The 24556-nt window shown below is 44.6% G+C and overlaps 1 protein-coding gene across 1 annotated transcript in view; it reads right to left on the bottom strand.

Moving 5' to 3' along the window:
- setd1a (SET domain containing 1A, histone lysine methyltransferase) overlaps nt 1-24556 on the bottom strand; it is a 38179-nt gene that overhangs the window by 6000 nt on the left and 7623 nt on the right. Inside the window, exons 7-19 of the mRNA XM_072693544.1 lie at nt 22285-23992; nt 20579-21586; nt 19059-19229; nt 17092-17179; nt 16446-16606; nt 15530-15566; nt 15207-15420; nt 14127-14182; nt 12648-14023; nt 10936-11335; nt 10424-10602; nt 8377-8487; nt 6921-7040 (exon numbers count right to left, since the gene is read on the bottom strand). Coding sequence (XP_072549645.1) covers nt 6921-7040; nt 8377-8487; nt 10424-10602; nt 10936-11335; nt 12648-14023; nt 14127-14182; nt 15207-15420; nt 15530-15566; nt 16446-16606; nt 17092-17179; nt 19059-19229; nt 20579-21586; nt 22285-23992 — 5629 coding nt within the window. The remainder of the gene's footprint in view (nt 1-6920; nt 7041-8376; nt 8488-10423; nt 10603-10935; nt 11336-12647; nt 14024-14126; nt 14183-15206; nt 15421-15529; nt 15567-16445; nt 16607-17091; nt 17180-19058; nt 19230-20578; nt 21587-22284; nt 23993-24556) is intronic.

Here is a 24556-nt window from a genome sequence, read left to right as displayed (position 1 = left end):
CCGGCTGCTGATAGCAAGCAGCATGAGCCAGGACTGGAGCCAGGATTACCTTAATTTCTTAATTCACCTTAATCAATATAAATAACCATCAAATAACTCTGTTGGTTACCTTTAATAATTAAGGCCCCTACCTATAACAAGACTATTTTCTGCAGGTACTATGATTTGACATTTTAGATGGGTCTCTGTGGGTGTTTCAATAAATTAATGTTGAATTAACATCAGATCAAAGGTTCACCAGTGTTTCAACAGATCAGGATTATAGCATGTAGCAATAGAAACGCGATATACAGCGTGTGGTGATGGTCTTGGAGACAGTGACATCATCAATACACTTGCTGATGTAGCCAGTGACTGATGCTGTGTACTCCTCCAAGTTAACAGTCTCTCTCCCCTCCGTCATGGACATTTACACCACCCGCTGCATCCGCAAAGCAACCAGCATTGTGGATGACTCCACCCACCCTTCACACAGACTGTTCTCCCTCCTGCCATCAGGAAGAAGGTACCGCAGCATCCGGTCCAACACGACCAGGCTCTGCAACAGCTTCTTCCCCCAAGCCATCAGACTTCTCAACCCAACTCATCTTCTGAACTGATATCTTTTCTGGTACATGTATTCATTCTCCCTCTCTCTCTCTTTCCAACCATTTACCCCAGATAACATGGGAAGCATTTTTTGCACAAGCATTTGCACTAATAACGTTACTACCTCACTGGACTCTATTTATTGCACATTGCACAACTTGCACACTACCGTCATTATTTATTATCCTCTGTCTGTACTGTGTTGTGTTGTCTGTCCGCACTTGTTTGTTTGTGTTGCACTTGTGTTGTATGCACTGTCTATGTTGCACCATGGTTCTGGAGGAACGTTGTTTCGTTTCACTGTGTACTCTGTATGTAGTTGAAATGACAATAAAACCCACTTGACTTGACTTTGTCCATACAGTCTAAAGCAGCCTCTTGCCATTTCACTGGGTTTCTTACTACCACTCCAGAGAGTAGATCCACGATGCAGATTAACCATCACACACTTCATTTGGGGTGTTTAACACTGCTTGCTTATTACATACAATTACTACATAAACTTGCATACTGCAAATATTTAGGTTCTCCATCTTCCATCTAATTCCATGAATTTGACCTGCCTCGTCTGACGCCTTGCTTCACCTCCCAGTTCCCAGAAATAACAAATGAGGATATCAACCAGATCATGTTTGACCCTCACATCTCCCACCCAAACCCCTGATACTATTACACTTGGAAGTGCGTCACAGTGCGAAAGGAAAATGATTATGACTTCCCAACTCGTGCAAGACTATAACATTAGATCCGGAGCTGGAACATTTCTAGACGTGCAGCCAGCTCACCTCACCTGGAAATACCCAGGAAACGGGGGCGAAGGGCAGCCGGCCAGATCAGAGCGAAACGTCACTCTGGTTTCCGCTGTCTCTAACACAGTGGTTGTCAACCTTCCACCTTCCTGCTATATTCAGCTATAACTCACAAATTCATACCCATAAAAAAAATTCAAAACCTCCATCCGCTGATTCAAATGTAGCACAGCTGCCCACTGAGGTCAACCACATCCACGGCTCAAACACCTCTGTTTAGAGAGGGAGGACAAGTGAGGAAATGCTACTCCTCCATTTGTTTGGAAAGGGTGGCCTGGGGCGTGTTTGAGCATTTTATCTGGACGCTCATAAAACCAGGCTACCGAGTCACGAACTTAAGAAAAAACTAAGAAATAAAAAAAAACAACATTTGGCAGCACATTTACAGAACCCTGGAAGAGCAATGCGCTACCTGGATTAGATTTAACTTCTATTATTTATATTGTGTATATAGGGGTAATTCAGCTACGTTTTGCATCCGAGTGTCTTGCTGCTGTGACACTGAATTTCCCCACTGTGGGACTAAAAAAGGACTCTGTCCTCTTCTCTTATACCAGAATAAATATTTAATAAATCATTTTCTATGTAATGCTGATCTAGAGAGGTAGATTTACTCTTAATTTCTATATTTTAGAAATAAGGCCACATACATCGGCATAACTGCACATGTACATGACAAATATCAGACACCAACCCATAATTCTCAAATCACGGGTGCCCAGACTGTCTTGGGCACCTACCTACTTACAAATATATATATTTTTAAAGAATTAAAGAATTATTTTTAATACCAATACTGCATATTGTACCTCGATCACATTTTGTTACAATTTATTTAATTTGAAATATAAAATAAAGCTGTTTTTTCTCTCTTTGGGTGAAGGGAGTGTGGTAAGCTCATTTCCTGTATTGGTGCATCTCTAAAATGAGAGCATATCCAAAAGCTGAAACTCAAAGGGTGACCTGGCGCTCTCTCCGGGGTGGGTACATGGCGCTCCCTCCCCTCGTGAGTCATAAAGCAATGTTGGCCAGCACAGGTCTGTTAGCTGGTGTGGTCGGGTGGGATGGGGGACCTGGCGCTTTTAATCCGGCGTGTCCACTGCCTGGCGACGCTGCTCATAAGGACTCTCTGTGGGTTGATAGGTGACACTATGATGCGTATCATAGTATATACGATGCATATAGAATTATTGATTAACGTACACTTATATTTACTCTAATACTGAGTGTGCCAGACGATACGTATCCAGACTCCGACTCCGTGAACAAAGTCAGGACTTTATAAGAAGTTTTAAGCATCCTAAAAGCAGAGCTGGGCAATATGACGATATTTTATCGTATCGTGATAACGATATGCTTTTCTAGGCATATGGAGGAGAAAGTTAGTGCTTAATAAACACTGATCAGCTGCAGGTTTAATTAGATTAAGTTCAGCAGATGTTGAATATAAATCAGGAGAGGATCTGAACAGTAGTTTGAGATTCTGTCGCTACTGATGTTTTTAGTGTGTGATTAAATGACTCTGCATTAATTATGATAAATATCGTGTGTTGCGACTCAGTAGCGTAATATCGCCCAGCCCTACTTAAAAGTATCCACTAAAGCGGTCAGTCTGGAAACCTCAGGTCATATTATAAATACTTGCAGGGATCTGCTGGTCTGTGTTTTTATGGACTTAATGGATTTGAAGCCTGTTTCTCTTAAGGAAAAGCAGGGGCTGGCTGTGCTCGTATCAGAGGAGACGTGTGTCCAGAGCGGTGAGGTAAGCCGACCGATTACCACATTCTAATATCTTAAAAACAGCTTCCAGGGCTGGTCTCTATATTGCGGCTTGGAGCCCTCTCATGGCTGCCAGCAGAGTGACTGTACTTCATACTTGGCAGTTCTGAGACCTCTCAAGCCAGACACACTGAATTTTAGTCTATTTTAAGCCCAATTTGGTCGTAGTGGATTGAGTGAATTTCAGTGTAGTGTGGGAGGGGAAGCCATGCCCAATTAATAGAGTGAGCACACAGGCGACTGGCTGGATCTCTAACGGGGCAGGGGTTTTAGTTACTCTCTTTTTCCAAGACTTATCTGGGCTGCTAAGGGCTGCTAACTTTCCGTCTGGGTCTGAGAAGTAGATTTACTTTACTTTATTTATTTACTAGAATACTGAGTGTGTCAGTCGGTATGTATCCAGAACCAGCTCCTGCAGCAGCACATGAAAGCAGTTTGGCCTTAAAGATTTAAGTTTTAACTAAGGCGATCTGGCAAAACGATCTACTCTCCCAATATTAAAAGTTTTCATGATACACAAAATTTATCATGATTATATTTATGACATTTAGCAGACGCTCTTCTCCAGAATGCTTTGCTATTTACCCAAGAAAAACCTCAGCTAGTTTGAAAAGGCTAAAAATTAAAAGTTTCGACTCTACTAATCACAAGTCAATAAGGTGACCACTCTGCTATTCGCCCAAGTCCTCTCAGAAGAGGAGGGTCTTCAGTCTGGGTTTGAAGACAGCGAGTGTTGGACTCTGCTGTTCGGACACCCAGGGGAAGCTCGTTCCACCACTTCGGTGCAGGACAGTAAAAAGTCCGGACGCTCGTCTTCCGTGGATCTTAAAGGATGGCGGGTCGAACCGAGCCGTACTTGAAGCTGGAAGGGCTCTTGGTGCGGATCGGCTTTTGACCATCGCCATCAAGTACGGAGGGGCTGGCTGGTCCAGTCTGGGCTTTGTAGACCAGCGTCAGGGTTTTAAATCTGATACAGGTAGCAGCTACAGGAAGCCAGTGAAAAGAATGCAACAGTGGAGTTGCTGCATTCGTGCCGCTGCATTCTGGATAAGTTGCACAAGTTGATACATGTAATCACAGACTAAACACATCAGCACCGACAGATTCTTAAAATATACCATTCAGATACTCTCCAGTACAGGGAGAGCACTGCTGCTCTAATCTAATCCAATCAGTCTGATTACACTGTTTACAAGGAAACCTGCAGTTAATCAGTGTTTAAGCATCATCAATATCCTCAATATGATAAGAAAAGCATATTGTGCATCACAATAACTTAATTTATCACAATACGATAAAATATGGTCATATCGCCCAGCTTTAGTCTTACGCATCTTAGCCTGAAAGCATCCATTAAAGCGTACAGTCTGGAAATCTCAAATTACAAAAGCCTGCAGGATCTGCTGGTTTGTGCTTTGAAGGACTTTGTGGATTTGAAGCCTGTTTCTCTTTAAGAAAGAGAATCTGTCCCAAACACACTACCATTACCACCATTCCAAAGAAAATCAAAGCAGACTCCCTATGATGATAAGCGTCCCAACCAACCACACTCGCTCAAGTGAATGCGCTGGGTTAAGGAAGCTGGTGCTGGGTTCCAGTAAGAGCACTGCAGATGTGCAGAGGTCACAGTCTAGTGCAGCTCCTGCAGAAACGGCGAGTGTGAATGCAGCTCAGTACAGCCGCTATGATATAGGTGTTGGTTGCTAAGGCGTTGCTATGGTAGAGCTGATGACTGCTAAATTGCTGCTACAGTATTGGTGTTTGTTGAGAAGGCATCTTTAAGTGGCTGCTAGGGTATTGGTAGGTAGTTACCAGGGTGTTGCTATGGAATACCTGTTGACTGCTAGTGTTACAGCATAGGTGTTTTTTTTTGCTAAGGCATTGTTAAGTGGATGCTAGGGTGTTTGTATGCAGTTGCTATGGTATAGCTGTTGACTGCTAAAGTGTTGCTATAGTACAGGTGTTTTTTTTTTTGCTTAGGCATTGTAAGGTTGCTGCTAGGGTGTTGGTAGGTAGTTGCCAAGGTGTTGCTATGGTATAGCTGTTGTCTGCTAAAGTGTTGCTACAGCATTGTGTTGCTAAAGAGTTGCTACAGTACTGATGTTTGTTACTAAGGCACTGTTAGGTGGCTCCTAGGTAGTTGCTAAAGTGTTGCTATAGTACAGTATAGTACAGTATAGTACTTTTTGCTAAGGCATTGTTAAGTGGCTGCTAGGGTGTTGGTAGGTAGTTGCTAAGGTGTTGCTATGGTACAGCTGTTATCTGCTAAAGTGTTGCTACAGTGTAGGTGTTTCTTGCTAAGGCATTGTTAGGTGGCTGCTAGGGTGTTGGTCAGTAGTTGCTTAGGTGTTGCTACAGTACTGGTGTTTGTTACTAAGGCATTGTTGTTAGGTGGCTGCTAGGAAGTTGAAAAGGTTGAAAAGGTGTTGCTATGATATACCTGTTGGTAGATAAGTCGGAGCTATGTGGTTGCTAGGGTGTTGCTTTGTTATAAGTCTGTGGGAAAAAGTGGGGTGCCAAGAAGCAGCATTACAGGATTTTACACTAATATGACTCTATGGGTTCTGCAGCGTTACACAGCAGCAGTTCTGGAGAGAGGTTCTCCTCCTGCAGCTCCACCACCAAAGCTCCATAGTGCAGTAGCAGCAGCGTTCCGGCCCGGAGTGGGAATGACTGAGACGCCGTTCTCCCTGTTCCAGTCAGTGGAGCTTCAACATGACTCTAGTGTCACAATTCTAAGTTTCTATTATGAACATTTCTACATAATGTTGCTTTAATGCATTCACCTTCCACTGTGTAGGACGTACAGTGTGTCCAAATATTTGTGGACACTCCTTTTAATAAATGCATTCAGCTGCTTTAAGTTGCATCTATTGCTGACAAATCTATTGCTGATGTGCAAATGCAGACACACAGCTTGTCTAGTCCCTATAGAGGTATTGCCAATACAATAGAACTATATGAAGCAGCTGTACATGAACCTATTGGCACCATGCTGCTTAATGCCAGGTGTGGGCTAGAGGGGTATAAAGCACCCCGAGCATTGAGCTGTGGAGCAGTGGAACAACAGAAAAGCTCCTTAGTCTAGTAGAAAGCCTTCCAAGGACAGTAGTGGCCATTTTTAATAACACAATGAATGAGCAGATGTACTTTTGTATGCTGACATCATCACCATTGTGCTAATGACCTCTCAGCAATGATGACGCAGCTGAACTGGGGATGGGCCATGTCTCACGTCTCACGATTCAGCAAACCTAAAAGTGCGTGTCACGGACTTCAGGAAGCAGCTCTGCAGCATTTCAACAGCCTCAAATTCTAGGAAGTTGTCACTTATTTTTAGGAAGCTGTTTGGAGCATGCATACATGCTGATAAAGTGACAATGCTCCCAGCAGGTGAAGGGTGTGCCCTAACACCACTACAAAAGAACACAGGACACTGACGTGGGCACAGGTTGGCAACGGAAAGAGAGTTTCTGTGGAAAACGCAGCAGTTCCAAAGCAAAGCTCAGTGAGGGTTACACGGTAAGGACAGGTTGAAGGCTTCAAACTAATGATTCAGAAAACCTAAACAACGTGTAACACAGCACGGCCAGATCACCCAGTTCACTGTAATGCAGAATCACTAACTCTGTCCTGAGCGATGTCTGAGGATCTGATCATCTTTGCTAAAAGCTACTACACTCTTCTCAGGAAAAACTGTGTGATTTCCTGTAACTCTGCAGCACGGAGAAGCGGCAGACTTACCTGTCTGATGTTTTGGCCCACATACTCAATAACCATTTCATCTGCTGCGATGGGCTCCATGGCAAACAAGCCCCACTCGTGGATACGACTGCGACCGAACCGCAGTTTCTTCTTCCGGAACTGCAAACAGAAATAAACAGGCAGGATAAGACAAAGGTGGGGAATAAATAAATAAATAAATAAATAAACAAACAAACAAACAAACAAGACAGGCAAGCACAGAGAGAGAGAGATACAGAAAGACAGAAGGGTCTGTAAGCAGATAAGCAGACAAGTAGACAGACAGGTTGATTTCATAGCAGATTTTTCAGATAGAAAGATAGACTAGACAGATGCGCAGACAGGATGAAAGGTAAACAGACAGACACAGATGGGCAGACAAAGAAAGACAGGTAAATTTCATAGCAGATTTTTCAGATCAAAAGACAGACTAGATAGATGGGCAGACAGAATGAAAGGTAAGCAGACAGGCAGATGGACAGACAGAAAGACAGACAGAAAGGAAGACAGAGAGAGAGGGAGAGATATAAAGACAGGTAAATTTCATAGCAGATTTTTCAGATAGAAAGATAGACTAGACAGATGGGCAGACAGGATGAAAGGTTAGCAGACAGCCAGACAGACAGACAGACAAATGAACGGAGATAGACAGACAGAGACCAATGAGATACAGTTATATAGCTGGACAGACATACAGACAGGTGAATTAACAGTTTCAGATAGAAAGACAGAGTTAGATGAATAGATCTACAGACATACAGAGAGAATGAGCGATAGACAGAGTGAGAGATGCAGATGGACAGACAGATGATTTAACAGATGGACAAAGACACTGATAGATAAACAGAGACCAATGAGATACAGTTAGATAGATGGAGAAAGAGATGGACAGACAGGAAAGATAGAGAGTTCAATAGATCTACAGACATACTGAGAAAACGACAGATAGACAGACAGACAGACAGAGAGACAGACGAATATCACAGGCAGACAGAAATGAGTTAAGAAGTGTGTTTAAATGGGTTTAAATAACAAACAAACACACAAAAACATTAAGGATAACCAAACACTGTTCAGTTTCTGTTAGACAGAAAGCATAGATGTCCCATGAGGCATATCAGCAAAACAAAGCAAAGCAACAGACACTCGTCACTGCGAACAAGTGAGAGGAGCATGCTAAAAGAGGGAAGTAGTCCTTGATCCCCAGCATAAACACATACACACCTATCAACTCCTCTAACTTTATCCTTCGGCTGGGTGTAGCCTGACCTATTCATAGTGATGCCATAAGCCTCTCTTACCATCACCTAAAATGGGCTTGCAAGGAGAAACAGCTGCCTATTCAACAGTCCATTACTTCATCTCCTACTGATAGGATATATGATGCAAGACCAATAAAGCTGTTGTAATCTCAACATGTCTGATAAACAGTCAAGGCCAGAGTAGGAGACTTCACCTTGAGCTGGTTGAGTTTGAGCAGGTCCGAGTCCATCACTGCAGGCGTGCCGATAGCACTGAGGAGACGCCTCTGCTCGGAGCGCCTCTCAGACAGCAGGCGGTTTGAGCCCTGGAACAAAAAGGTGGGGTGCGCAATTTTAGCATGTTTGCTTTGGGCTAAACTCGGCTTTATGAAACAGTCATTAGGATGAATCTGAGACGTTACTTTCATTTCAAAACACAAACGAAAATGAAATGAAGAAAACACATTTAATTCATGCTGGTAATTACACTCTGTAATTACACACAGTCTGGAGTTTAGTCCCCACCCTCATTTGTTTTGATGTCAAGAAATAGCCATAATACAACCTTCTATTCTCCTACAATCTCTCAGTTATGAGTGAAATTTATATTACAAAAACATTTTATTATGTAATAATAATTATTATATTATAACTGGAGCAAACCACGTTCCCACTGATAAAACATACAGCTTTAAAATATTATTTGGGATACCGCATAGCAACGCTCTAGCAACCACTAAGCATCTGAAATACTACAGCATCCACCTAGCAACGCTACAACATCCATTTAGCCACCACTTAACACCATACAAACAAAGCACCCATCAAGCAACCACTTAGCAAGACCATCGCAACCACCTGGGCTACCATAGCAACCACCACCCAAGACATCTTACAAAAAAAGCACCCATTTAGGAGCCAATTAGCAAGATCCATTTAGCAGGCCATCACAACCACCTAGGCTACGGTAGCAAACCCCTGGGACATCAAAGAAACCACATAGCTACTGTATAGCAAGCATCTGAAATACTACAGCAACCACCTTGCAACACTACGGCGCCCATCTAGCAGCCGTCTGCGGGAGCAACACCATATCAACCACCTAGCAAATACGAAGCAGCATTATAGCAACCACCTAAACTTGTCCAGCTACCACCTTGCAACACATTTAATACCCTAGCAGCTACTAAGCAACACCAAAGGCACCACCTAGAAACCACTTAACCACTGGTGCACCGAGCAGATTCAAGGATCGGAAATCGGCCCGATACTAACCAAATTAGCTGGATTGGGTCTCGGATAATTAGTCTGATCCAAAGATCTGATACATTTACTGCACCCGATTCCCACACCGCCGTTGTTCTAGACTTTATAACCCAGGATCAGAGAAACCTACAGACTTCGTACACAGATCATAGTGAACAGCAGGACTCCCCCTATCTAACCAGCAACCGGTCATCAACTGGTCATCAACTATTAGCGAGTAATCCAGCTCGTCCTCCAAATAAGGAGAACCGAGAAGGGAGGGGCTGCTCGCTCCTCTTTAGTCTCACAGACTTCAGAATAAAAGTCCTGAGCCCAGACGGCACTGAGCCGAGGTCCAGCACAGCTATTTATTTTAGTGACCAATAAACAACAGTTACGTTCATTTATATCCATGTTCATTTGTTAAAGTTAGTAAATTATTGATTACATCAATCCAGATGCCTTAAGTATTTCCCAGATGGTCAGGTGGTTAATATAGTTTATTAATTCAACAATGGTATCAGATCTGTATCGGGTATCAGCCAATACGTAAAGTTTATGTATCGGTATCTGTATCGGATCAGAAAGAGATGGATCGGTGCATCCAGAAACAACAGCACCTAGTAGCATCATAGCAACCATGTAGCAAAACCATACAAACCACCTTGCAAAACCAACAGCCTGGAAGAGGGACCATTTGAGCTGCATAAACTGGGTTTCCTTCAGGAGTAAGATTTAAACCTTTGAACCATGAAACCAATGTTCAAGTTCTGAGAGCGAGGCACTGATGTCAGGGCCTTAAACTCCAAGCAACCAACAGCAGTTCCAGACTTCAACTTCTAATGCCTGTAACTTAAGAATAACTCTGCCAGTTTGCATTAATTTACATATAATTACCGAAGAATAAAGTTCTACTAGTCCTAAAAGTCACAGACGTCATAAAACTAAGAGGCTAACATGGAAACTAAACTGAAATAAACCCAGAATCTAAGGCAAAATTCTAGATCAGTAAAATACCGCAATGTCGTAGTCCACAGCTTCCTGCACGGCCTCAGGGAGGTCCAGGTCCAGGTAGACGTCCTTCTCCTTGCGGCTGATGGCGTAGTAGCCCTCACTGCGGGCGCAGCCTGTGACGTGCTCTCTGAGCTGATTGACCGCTGCCTTCTTCTTACGCCGCGGGTTTGGGATGTTGGTCAGTGCAGAGGTGGGTTAAGGGTCAGAACTTAGTTAGGAGAAGCAGAACATTGAAAAAAAAACACCAATAGTAAATTCTTCTAGAACATCCCCCTTCACAAACACCCGAGAGAGAGACCTTCAGAAGTCGAAGATTGAGGTCAGGGTCAAATTAAGTTCAAGTAATCTGCCTGGACCACCAACACAACTCATTAAATCTGGAGAACATCACAAACAAAAACCTGTAGAAAACCTGCAGAAATCACGACTCCATTAAATTCTCACCGACACTGTTCTCTTACCCTGCTCTCTAACCCCCCCAGGTGGCCATCCCAGCCATTCGCAAAAAAGGATATTAGGATGAGGGACCCAGTGTGTGTCATTGAGCCAGTCTGTGTTGGTGTCATTCTGCAGAAGCTTCTCGTAGGTGTTCTTCAACAGCCTCATGTCCTCAATGTCCAGCCCAGCATTCCAGATGTCATAGAGGATGGTCATCTGTTCAAACTCGCTGCGATGTTCGAACGAGACCTGATGTTCGAACGTGGCCGAGGGCGCAGCCGGGGCTTGTTTGGGCCTCCTTTGGGTGGACGGAGTTATGCCAGCTTCCTGAAGGAACAGACGTTCACTCTTCCTCACGTCCTCACGTTCAAGCTCAACAGATTCGTCCAGGCCGAAGTCGGAGTCGGCCGAATCGGAGCTGGAGCTGGACAGCTCGCCTGACTCCAGCTGCTCCACGTCAACGTCCTCCTCCGGGTCCTGTTGGTAGAGACAAAGGAGGACATGAGGACAGACATGAGATATGAACAGCCTCAGCTTAGAATTGGGGATATTTGAATATGTAGAGGTTATAAATGATATTAAAGCTATGGTGCCTTCATTCATATCAGTGGCTCCTGAATTATATCCACATAATTTCCATGGTCTTGCTAGCTCTTCCCAGGACTTTGCAAGTGATCAGGTGTGTCAGATAAGACAAAATACCTATACTTCAGTGGAAATACAAAATTGCATGAGACCTTGAAATACTAGTATGTCTCAATACTTTTAAAATACATTGAAAACATAAAAAAAAAATCAATGTTTTGATTATAAAATGACAAAATCAAAATATCATAGCATGATGATGGCACCATAGCATATGGTTGCACTGTATGCACATCTCTGGGTCTTATTTTCTGTAAGACCACACACACTCTAGCTAATACTGGAATGGCTGACTGATATACTAGAGCTCATTCAGATAGTAATATAGTAGGTATTTAGATAGTAGTAGAACGATTGTCAATTGTCTATATTTAATTGTAATTAAATGGTGCTCATGTGGGCTTGTTTGTGGGGGGGGGGGGCAATTAAGCCTTTGCAGACTTAATTGGACACTCATGACCTGTTAATACGTGTAAACATCAGTATGGTCCATTACTATTACAGTGTTGTGTAATATGGTGCAAACTATTTAATTACAATTAAATATAGACAACTGACAATCGCTCTACTACTATATCTAAATACCTACCATTACTATATGAATTAACTCTAGTATATCAGTCAGCCATTCCAGTTTTAGCTAGTGAGTGACCTCACCCAGAAGAACTTTACTGATGGTCTTACTCAGCTTGACCATCCATTCAATCAAGTCTGCTGGACTGAAATCCTGCAGCCACACTAGCCTTTCTGGACAAGACCGGGCTCTGCTGATTCAACCAGTTCCCAGCAAATAATGACGTAAACAAACAACTTCCACTGTTATTGTTCGTGCTGCTTTTTGGAAGGCAGGGAGCACAATTAATGCACCCATGTTACAGAGATGTTGAACTTGAACAGACGGCCTATAAATATTACACAGACCAAGTCTGACCACCTAGTTGTTGTAATGAGGATGAGGTAAGCTGCATGAAGAAATAACAGTAAAACAGCTCTGCATCTGAAGCCTTCAGACAGCCTTCAGACAGCCAGACGTTGCAGAAAGTTATGAAATTATTATTGCATCACTCCTGTCATGCAAGTAAAAACCGTAAGCAAAATACAGGCACAAGTAATGAGAGGGTTGCAAAAAAAGACAGACACACACCTCTAACTTCCCCTTCCTCTGTTTTTTGCCCTGTTCCTCCTTCTTTTGCTTGGGGAGCTGCACATCCACATTCTCCTTATCTTTCTTAGTCCTCTTTTTACTCTTCGCTTTCTCCAGCTCCTCCTCTTTCTTGACTGACCCTTTCTTTTTGGAAGAAGGGCTGGTGAACGGGGCCTCCGCCGAATCCGCGGCCTCGCACACAAGGCCAGTGTAAAGTTCCACTGCCTCCACCCTGCCAGCCTGCGCATCCCCGATAACCTCCTCCGGAGCCTCCTGCACACCGTGCTGGTTGAGGTCTGCGGGGAGTAAGACAGTGGAGTCCTGTTTTGTCCTCTTTTGTGCAGAAGAGATGGGAGAATGAGGGAGGAGAGCTAGGTATTTGGAGTAGTTGTGTTCCTGCAGGACGAACATGCCTTCTGGGTCCAGCAGAGGGAGCCGAGGGTGAGGAGCGAATAAATCCCCCTCATCCTCCTCCAGCTTGTGCTCCTCGGCCTCGTCGGAGGTTTCCGTTTCCTCTGAGTCTATGTCCGCGTCGGGGTCCATCTTTAATGCTACGTCAGCCAGCACAGACAGGTCAGGCGTGGATGCTGTGGCCAGCTGTAGCAAGCTGGAGGCTCCAACCTGCTCCCTCAGCCTTAGCCTCTGCTCTAGCTGATCCTCTTCATCGTCCTCATCCTCCTCCTGCAACGCAGGGTACAACGAAGAACAAGGGGGAGGGGTGGAGGCCGACTGGCTGGCTGTTCTGGGGCGGCCGCGGGGGCGCCCCTTCTGAGTTGGCGTGGTTGGGACGGGGGCTGGCTCCTCGTAGGCAATTCGGACCAGAGAAGCATGGTCCAGGGGCAGGTTTTGGACCGTGAGACAAACCGGAGCGGCAGGAGTTTTGGGAGATTCTTTGCCTGCTCCACGTCTGGAAGGGGACTTTGAAGGGGGTGTCTGTGGGGACTGATGGGGGCCAGGACTTTTTCTGGGCTCCTCTGGCCGAAGGGAGCGCACAGGAGGAGGGACAGTGAGAACTGAAGTAGGGGACTGCGGCAGGGTGCTAGCCTCGCCTGGGCGCGAGGCGAAGGGGCGGAGCATTGGAAGAGGTTTGGAGGAGTTGGGTGGGGCAACAGAAGTGGGAGTGGTTCCAGGAGAGGTGGCAGTGAGCACATCTGGAGGCTGAGATTTGACAGGAGAAAGGAGGAGAGACTGAGAGGGAGTTGGAGTCGCAGGTGGAGACTGCGGCCCAGCACAGGGTTCGGGGGTTGGTTTGACCTCGTTCTCCTCCATGGAGAAGGACACGGTCTTGCGCCGCTTCTTGAGAGGAGGCAAGATGGGAGAGGAAGGGCGAGGACAAGGCGGAGATGGCGGTCGCTGATCTGCGGGGGTCTTTTCTTCTGTGACGGGAAAAGAAAAAAAAATAAAACAATAAGTGAGAGAAAGAAAAGGAAACTGGATTTTTAGTTCAACAGAAGCAGGAGTAAGGATCTTTTTGCTTACCAGGTTTAACCTCCACAGCAGCCACGGCAGACGACTGGTCGGCTTTTGCTTTCTCCCTGTGCAAAGTAAAACAGTGTCAGGTCACTTGCATCCATTTAAATGTTTTTCCTCCAGCCACATTTATATGAACCCTGTGGAAATCCATGTCTGGATGTTTACTGCACGCATCAATAAATTATAATAAGCTGGATAGAGCCATTTATACATGCTAATTGATGTGTCTATACTGCACTCTTTAACTAAGTGTTTCTTTTACTTAGCTTTACTTCAGTGTACTTAGTGTGTATATATTCTCTCTTTTTATATTGATATTTATTAATATTACATCGGTAAATGGAGGTAAACTGCAAAGTAAGTATGTCATTGTACAGTGTAACTGCTCGTTTCTGCTGTGCACATGACTATTAACTCTTAAATCTTGAATCTTCCTCAATTTTCTTGATATAAGACATAAGAGACTTTTTATTCTACATGTTCCCACCGTGATACAGTTCATTCAGTTCGTGATCCCAGGGGGGAAACTTTACTTTACTTAGATTTTTGGAGTGTTTGTATGTGGATACAGTTTACAATAAAACCAAAATTTAGTCTGAGATCTCGCTTGCTGAAATGAGACAAAGCATTTCAGAATAAATGGTTACAAACACCTCAAATCTCATCAGAAACTGCAGAGCATACAAATGTGCGTCCTGTAGTCGCTGATGAAGACGAAGATTAAGAATGACTAGGTATTTTTAACGGAAGAAGCGAGAATCTAAAAGTTAGCTGCTATTCTGAATGTTGCTCACGCTCAGAATTTGCCTCGCTGTGTCCCAGCTGAGCTCAGCTACAAAAACATTACAAAGAACAACTCTGGCTGCGTCAGTCGGGACATATGATACATGTACGGTGCATATGATGTGTGTTATTATGCCGTTGGGAGCGAGTGGCAGGTTTATTTGACTTATTTAAACACATTAACTAAGTAAAGTAATTTATATAAAATCGTCTGAGGTGCCCAGAAATCTCCCAATAAGTACTAAAAAGGGCTCAAATGTGAGATTAGGTGAACTCCCTGCCTCCAATCAAACAGGTACGTACTTCTCTTCCTCTTTTTCCGTGTCCATAGCCAAGCTATCCATCGTAGACTCGTCCATCGTGTCCAACCCCTCACTCTCCTCTGCTCGGCCCACTTCAGTCTCATCTTCATCTTCTGAGGACGAAGATGACGAAGAGGAGGATGAAGACGAGGATGAGGAATTTTCAGATGATGAAGAGATGCTCTCATCGTCACTGTCTGCACTGAGGGCTTCATCTGGGTTGGACGATAGAAATAAAAAGGACATTTAGAATTTGTATTGAAATGTTTATATTGGTCGTATTAATATTTGTCAAATAGACTTGAGAAGATGAACACTTCTCACCCTCCGACTCATCTTTTTCACTGTCATCCTCATCCTCCTTATACAAAAAAAACACAAAAAGCACACAGCCGTACATTACTGACAGTCAACTTTTTCATCAGCCTCAAGCACCGTCACCAATACAATTTCTACAGATCCCTCCTGTCTTTGTATATTCTGTATTTTGTGTATATATTGTTTGTATTTTGTATTTAATATAATTTTTATATAACTATTTGAATATGTTTAGTATGTATATAGTTTTGTCTTCCTGTAGAGCATCAACCTGAGCCTCACCACAAGCATTTCAATGCATAAATGTCCTGACAAATAAACCTGAAACTTGAAATCTTCACATGACCAAGTTTAAAACTCCCAGAAAGGTCCAGGACTCGCAAAAAACAAAAAAAAATAAAAAAGAGCACTGCTGCCATCTAGTGTCCACTCAATGCAAAACCTAGTTATTTGCTTGCTAAATAAAAAACGCAGAAGTACTTTGCAAGACGTTCAACTGAGACATGGAGTCACAAGGAAAGATATGCCAGAAATACTTTTCATAAATTATATTAAAATATTATTATACTTTTTCATAAATTGTTTTCTTACCAGTTCTCAGAGCTTAGCACTCACTTTTAAAACAGCTGATATTTTTAAGTGTCAACACAAAAGGTATCCATGTGAAAATATTTTATCTGCAACACTTAAACTTTCACTCGTTTTCATTTAACACAACAGTGAAAATCATTAAATTTTGCTTTATCAATAACCTTGAGAATGAGAACGCTGTTCAGACTGATCAAAAATCTTCAAAATTTGCTTGTAAATTAACTAAAAGTAAATAAATTAACTATATAAATGAATGAATGAATGAATTAATTAATTAATTAATTAATTAATACATTAAAAAAAAAAAGTACATATTCAGAACCTCACACACCTTTTCAGAAGAAGACTCGTCTGACGTCTCCTCTCCTTCACTGTCCAGATCGTAAGGTTTACGAGCCTTGGCTCTCTTCCTCCTCCGAGCTGCCCCTCGGTCAGGTGCCCGGCTCTCCTCCGGCCGAACTGGAGCGTCCGGACCCTTGCCCTGGTATGAGTCTGAGAGGAGTGGAATCGAGAGGAGAGGATGTTAAACCGAGCTCAGATCAACAGAGGAGAAACATAAATATATGCATACAAAAATATATGTATGATTATAATTCTCCTTTAACCTCATACATGAGTCTAGACGTTCGTACTGTATTTACTCAGGTAGCTGACAAGGAAGCTACCAGGTTCTGCAGCGCTCTGCAAACATCGCATCTAAACAATCACACAGTCGAACACCTCAAACCACACACGGTTCAGTATCTTGCTTATGTGGTCTCTGACACACTTGTGTGTGAGATATACTTGATGCATGCAAGCTGCATGGTTGAAAGCGACAGTAGCAGCCATACTGAGGTCTAAATACTGTACACACACACGTCAGTTTTACCAACAACAGTACGCCATGCAGTGGTGGCCAACTTTCAATGAAAAGGACAGAGACAGAGCAGGTACTCGGTCCAGGCCTGAAAAGAGACCAAGAAGAAGTAGTTCACCTTCATCCTCCTCATCCGGTGGAGTGGAAGGCCTGGCTCTTTTCAGTGACGCGTCCTCTGCGAGCTCCTGAGGCTCTTTCCTTTTCACCTGGAAAATGAACACCCACACATTAGTCACTCTTGCCAGCACTGGTGCTCGTGCTGCTGCCTCCAGCTCTCAAACAACCGTCAGCATTTCTCGAAAGAGGAAGAACCTTGGATGAGTCTAGAATGATGTCAAGTTAAAGTTTCCTTCAATCAAAACACATCAAATAACAAAATGTGAACCTTGTACAGCAACATTCAGCACTATTAAGGGAAGCTGGTAGTACCCATCCACGATGCTTGTTGTTTCACACTGGACACGACACACAAGTCAACCACATATAAACTCTGTCGAACCAATTTGAGCTTCTGGGTGTCCGAACGGCAGAGTCGCTCGCTGTCTTCCAATGCAGACTGAAGACCTCTGAGACTTCTGAGAGGACTTGGGCGAATAGCAGAGTGGTCTCCTTACTGACTTGTGTTTAGTAGAGTCGAAACGTAGAGGAGCTTTGAATTTTAGTCTTTTCAAACTAGCTGAGGTTCTTCTTAAGCAAATAGCAAAGCACTTTTGTAAGTCGCTCTGGATAAGAGCGTCTGCTAAATGTAAATGTAATTAGCTGTTAAGACCTCACTGCTTCCTGCAGGTTTATAATTATTAATTTATATTAATTATTAATTTTCATTTAAACACAACAGTGAATTTCTTTTAAATTTTGCTTCATCAATAACATTAAAAATGAGAATGCTGTTCAGACTGATCACAATTCTCAGATATCAGAAATCTTTGCTTGTAAATGATCTAAAAGTAAATAAATTAACTTAATTAATTAAAAACTGGATAAACTGTCAAACAACTATTTGACCATAGATTTTTGTTTTTAATTAGCTGTTAAGACCTCATTGCTTCCTGCAGGCTTATAATCATGTTTATATTTAACACAACTGTGAAAAAAAATACAATTTTGCTTCATCAGTAACATTAAAAATGAGAATTCTGTTCACTGATCACAATTCAGATATCAGAAATCTTCGCTTGTAAATGATCTAAAAGTAAATAAATTAACTAAATAAATGAATTAATGAATTAATTAAAAATTGTATAATCTGTCAAACAACTATTTGACCATAGATTTTGTATTTATTTAGATGTTAAGACCTCTCTGCTTCCTGCAGGCTTATAATTAAGTTTTCACTTAACACAACAATGAAAAACAAAATTTTGCTTCATCAGTAACATTAAAAATGAGAATGCAGTTTACACTAATCACAATTCTCAGATATCAGAAACCTTCGCATGTAAATGAATAATAATGAATAATGAATGAATTATTAATGAAAAACTGGATAATCTGTCAAACAACTATTTGACCATAGAGCTTTGCTTTTAATTTTTGCTTTGCTTTAATTAGACCTCACTGCTTCCGGCAGGCTTATAATTATGTGAGCTAGCTGGTTTGGTTTTTTGTTTTTGTTTTTTTAAGTATTGGGACACCTGCTTATTAATTTCTTCCAAAATCAAATAAAAATAAGAGTTTCTCCTGCTTTTGTTGGAGTAACTGTCTCTTCTGTCCAGGGAAAAAGGCTTTCTACTATATTTAAGAGCCCTGCTTTGAATAACTCACCTCACCTCCCTACCCCCTAACTCTCCAACTCTCCCCAAAAGTACTGGATGGAGCCCCAACATCATTCCAGAGAACAGCGTTCTTCCACTGCTCCACAGCACTGCTCAATGCTGGGGGGCCTTATACCCCTCTAGCCCACACCACATCTGCTCCAGAACTTCTACTCTGCTGGCAGAACTTCTCAACAGGGACTAGACAAGCTGTGTGTGTGTGTGTGTGTGTGTGTGTGTGTGTGTGTGTGTAAGCACTTGAAGTAAAATGGGCTTCAGCCATGCATAAATGAGAGAAGCAGGTGCATTTGAGGTATGTAAAACCAGGTACCTTAAAAGATGGCAGCCGCAGCGCCCCCCGCAGTGTGAAGCCCTCCAAGCCTCCGCTCTTCGCCCAGTCCACTAGAGACATGAGTGGCTCGCGTGGCCGACTGCTCGTCTTCTCTTCCTTCTTCTCCTCCTCTCTCACCACTGCAACACTCCTCATAGCTGTCTGGAAAGGCTGATAACACAGGAAAAAGATGGGAGTTCAAGCTGAATTCTTGGATTACATGGACTTCTCTCTCGATTAGTAATTAGCACAGATTACTATCACTTATTATTATTTAGAGTCAAGTAATCTTGTATTCTTGCACTGCAGCTCATGAAAAGCCAGAGGGCAGCTGAATGCGCTGTTTACATGTGAGCATGTCACTCAGACATGCCTAGCATGAGCTCTCTGCATTATTAGTAATACATAAGTGTGTAGATCTGAACACTTAATCAATCAATTCAATTATGATTCTTAATTAATTGTATCAGTACTTTTGTATATCTCAATTATATATTTTACCACTACAATGTAGTATAACTATTTCAGAACTTCTGCCGATATCAGCCTGATACTGGTACCCATTAATATCAATATGCCATCCCAGTATTTTCCCTACATGTAAACAAGTCAGACGTCCTCCACCCCTGCCCTCCAGCCAAATGCTGCCCAGCTTGGACAAAATATGGACAAAAAACCATGTATTTTACACAAGAATGACCTAGTATTGTACATGAAGGGGGAGGTTAGCCAGAATCTATATCCATCTATATAAATAAATAGATATTTTTATGGGTTGTTTCAGTTTTTGTAAATGACAAAAAGACATATTGGCCACTTGTGTCAAGACTAATAATCCTTGTTATTATTACTGAAGAACAAATTTAGCTGATCAGATTCAGATTTTTAGTTCCCCGTGAAAATCACAATTCAAATTCTCCTAATCTGGGAAGTAGGTGTTTATCTCCTCAGTAAAACACTGATATTAGAATAAACACTAATAATATCACTCCTACAGAAGGTGGTGGTGGTTCTCCATCACTGTGTTCATCATTAGAACATCTCCAAAGTTCTCCTCTCTCATGGAGTCTAGTGTTATTTAGAGTTCTCCTCAGATCAACACCTGGTTTGGTGGTAAATCAGGGCTTAATGATGGTAAATCAGAAGAGCTGCTGCTGCTGCTGCTGATGGAGTTGAACACATCCTCCACACTGTGCTGGCTGGACTGGGGGTGTCCAGGAGAAACCTGAAGGAACCGAGCTCTGTTCCTCAGACTAGCTCACCCACAAGATCTCACTACTTTCTTTCTTCAGAATGAGAAGCTCTTGTTTCTCATTTTTACTGGATTTATGTTCACCTGCTTTATCTGTTCTGATAAGATCTGAAGTTTCTAAAGGGAAAAACTCTCTCACTGCTGAGAAAGATGCTTTGAACAATGTGCTTCGGTGCCAAAAACATCTATGAATGATCTCCTTATCAGTCAATCCCAAAAAATATGAATTACAGACACAACAGATCTCCCAGGCTCCTCCTAGTCTTACCTTAGCCTTTCTCTCCTTACGCTCCCACCACTCGTCGAAGGTTCCGAAGGCCACGTTCTCTACCATCTTGCGGTTCAAGTCCCTCTGCATGATGTTCTTCATCTCCTCGATGAGAAGAGCCAGTACTTGCTGGACTGTGGCTTCGTGGGGATTTTGGTCCATCATGGCCATCGGGTTTCCCGTTTCCCCATAGTGCTCTCCTTCCACGGCCGGCGCCGCGCCATAGGCTGGCACGGGGTAAGGTGACGGGTAGTGCTGAGGCAAGACGTGTGGGGGCCAAGGAGAGTGCGGGGGAGGGATAGCGTGGTGGTGGGGATGTGGTAACTGTGCGGCGTGAGGGTCTGGGTATGGGTACTGCATGTGAGGGGGCATATAGCGGTGGTCCTGGTCATAGTGGTTGCCTGCGGTACCGTCTTGGTCCATGTAAGGGTGATGTGGGTGTGGAGGTGGTGCATGGGGATGGGTCATAGAATGGAGGTGATAGGATGGTGGGTATTCAGAAGCTGGCGGGTGGTCTCCAGGGGGCACCGCAGAGCCATTGCTCGTAGTCACCCTGATCTGGTGCAAGCGGCTGAGCATCTGGGTCTGCATCTGGAAGGACATGCCACTGTACTGGCTCATCAACTCCATGGAGTTGGCATAATCGTACATGTGGTGGGGCAGCGGAGGTGGGTACTCCGGGTGCAGCTCCATGTGGGGCAGCGGAGGAGGAATGCCAGGAGGTGGAGGGGGTTGGAGGGAGAAGCCAGGCGGGGGTGGAGGAGGCAGGTGGGGAGGGTAAGAGGGGATAGGCGGAGGAGGCATGTTGGAGCTGAAGTGCTGTGTGCTGTCTGGGGGAGGACTAGCGGAGGGGTCTGCAGTCTGCGAGGGAAGGATCGTCTGCGACGTTGTCGTGGGCGAAGAGGACGAGGAGGCAGCAGCATGATGTGGCATCACCGTGGAGATGGCAGCGTCATTATCTTCTTCTTCCGATATCTCCATGTCTTCCCCAGAGGAATGAGGAGATGGCTGGAGGACGAGACAAAAGGGGACAGTGTGAGATGCATTTAGGTAAGCTTGATAAACAAGTCCTAGCTCCATTTAGAGTTCCTGCGTCTAGTCCTCTTCGTCTAGTTTCACCAAGGACTGCTTTGTTCAAAGATATCTGCCTGGATGATTCCACTGGAATAAAATCCGCATGATTTCCCCAGACTCCTACAGACAGCCCAAGCTGACATCCAGGATGCTCAAGCTTAATGAGCCGGGGTCCTCAAAAAACACTGCTGTACACAAACCAATCACTGTGTCTTTAATTGTCTGCCTTACCAATTACAGGTCCAGACAACTGTCGCTGTGATTAGGGACTGAAACCCTTGTTTGATCGAAACAATCAAAAGTTACTTACACTATATATGGACAAAAGTATTGGGACAATTGCAATGTATTGTTTCTTTGAAAAGCAATGGGTATTCAAAAGTAACTCCACTGTCAAAGAAAGGCTTTCTAATAGATTTTGGAGCTGTTAGTGATCCAGGACATTGGACGATCACTACCCCACCTCATCCCAAAAGTACTAGATGGAGCACAATCATTCCAGAGAACACACATATTTACACATAGTGTAATGCTCAAGATCTAACTTTAGGTATGACTGTGTTAAGAAGCTGAAAAATGTGGGTGTGTTTATGTGGGTGTAGTAATACAGCCCTTTGAGAAAGGTCACTTACCTGTCCTTCTCCGTTGTAGGTGGGCGGAGTGTGAGCACCTACACTCTTGTGTGCATCAGAGGTCATGTGGGAGTGTTCCTCCTGGGAGAGAAGCAGTTGGTCCTGTACAGAGTCCAATAGTAGGCCGGAGCCTGAAGCACTGGAAGCCTCGACCTCCGCAGGGCTTTTCCGGGTTTCGCCGCCGCCTCCTCCTCCGCCTTGCCTCTTCCCTCTGTTCCGTCGTCCGTCCCGGTCTGCTCTTCTCCTCTGCCCTCCATCCGCCTCCCTTTGCTTCTTAAGGCTTGCCCTCTCTCCGTCTCCTTCCCTCTGCTTACTCGACTCTCCGTCGGCATTCTGCAGCCCTTTCCGCTCTTCCTCGTTCCTGTCCTCCTCTTCGTCGTCCGAGGCGAGGAAGGAGAACTTTGATTTTTGCTCCTTTAGGAGCATCTCAATACGCGAGTCCAGACTGCTGCTGTGGTGAACAAACGGCAGGCTCTCATTGGTGGAGTCCGGTTCTGGAGAGGAAGAGTCTCGCTGAGGAAGAGGAGGAGAGAGGGATGCTGTGGAGGAGGGGAGGTGGTGAGGGAGGGAGGTGGAGGAGGGAGAGGTGGAGGACGAAGGGATGGAGGCATGGGGAGGAGAGGAGGGTGGAGGAGTGCGTGGGGGTTGTGGAGGGGTGCTGGGGCGGCGTTTGGGTAACGTCCACTGCTCTTCTCGGGTTGGGCTTGCTTGCCCGAAGTCCAGCGAGCTGAGCGTTTCAGCCACTGCAGCGGCGATGACGGAGGCTGGAGGGAGGGGAGGGGGTGGAGGAGGTGGTGGTGGGGGCAAGGGGGTGTGGTGAGAGTGGGCTCGATAATCATTGTCCATTGAGCCTCTGTCCCCTGTGCCTTGCGGACGGAAGGATGGTGAGGGGTCCAGTCTGGATGACGAAGGGGTGTCGTGAGCAGGTAAGTCTTTAGTTTGGGGGTAGCCTCCATATGAAGCGGAGGAAGGGGGTGGGGAGAGGCTGTTTGAGGAGCGGTGGGTGGAGTATCGAGGGTCTGAGCTGTTGGCGTAGTCTCCATCTCGCTCCCTGTCTCTGTCCCAGTCTCGGTCTCTGCTGCTCCTCCGTCGGCTGTGGTGGTTATGCGAATGGTGGTGGTTCCGGTGCCTACCATGCTCGCTGGATCGCGAGCCGGAACTGTCCCGCCGGTACGGCCTGCCGTCCCCTCTCTCCTCGCGCCGTTCAGGGTGGTGGGAGTGGTGGGAGTGATGGGAATGGTAGGAGGTTTTGGCGGAGGAAGCAGACGAAGAGTTAACGTCCTGTTGGTGGTGATAAGATGAGCGGCGAGAAGCTCCATAGCGCCCCGCAGAGTCTCTGTCTCGCTCCCTCTCTCTAGGCCCCCTGTCCCTCTCTCGGTCAACCACAGGCGGAGACTCGTATAAGGAGCCAGTGGGTGGCATGTGTGGGTGTGGGGGCATATGAATGCCTGCTCCGCCTGCGTTATGATACGGAGGGTAGCCCGGGGGCTCGTTGGGTCGAAAGGGTGCCGCAGGAGGAGGAAACCCGGGCCGGCCTCTGTGGTACATGGAGGGGTCTTGAGGGGGAGGTGCATGGGGGTCTTCATAGTAACGTGGGGGCTTGAACCCTGATGAGGACGACACCGCAGAGGAAGAGCAGGATGAAGAAGGGAGCATGTCCTGTGAAGCGTAAGCAGTGCTCAGGGGAGCCCCACCAAACCCTGCATGCCTGCAAGCACAGACACAAACAGGAAATTAATGTAGGCGACAAAGGAAGTGTAGTAATGATATTGGCTTTGCGCCCATGTCTAATCTTAACCAGTGTAACCAGTATACACTTACTTTGGCATGTTTGGCTTTTAAATAACTAAGGGTGTGTGTGTGTATACCTTCATACTGAAATATCTGCAGGTCCTGCGTGATCCACGCAACAAAAAGAAACTTAAAACCTAACTGCTGGATCCCTAAACCTGCCTAATTAAATAATAATGACCTGATATCAATATTAAAAACCATGATTTTAATAAAGCTCCTTTATTTACTGCCACAAATGACATTTAAATGTTAAAAATGGAAATGTTCACCTTATTGTGGCTGCATCCCAACTCGCACACGCCTTTACTTTACTGAGGCAGCAACACTAATCAATGCAGTTCTACAGGGGGCTGGTTGTGAAACACTGTGCAGTGTAGTAGTAGTAGTAGTGTGGGGTTTGGGACACAGCTGGATCGAAAACCAGAACTGTCCCGCCGGTACGGCCTGCCGTCCCCTCTCTCCTCGCGCCGTTCGGGGT

Source organism: Salminus brasiliensis, chromosome 12 (assembly GCF_030463535.1).
Source record: "Salminus brasiliensis chromosome 12, fSalBra1.hap2, whole genome shotgun sequence".
NCBI classification, from domain to species: domain Eukaryota; kingdom Metazoa; phylum Chordata; class Actinopteri; order Characiformes; family Bryconidae; genus Salminus; species Salminus brasiliensis.
This window is presented reverse-complemented; position numbering and strand designations above follow the sequence as displayed.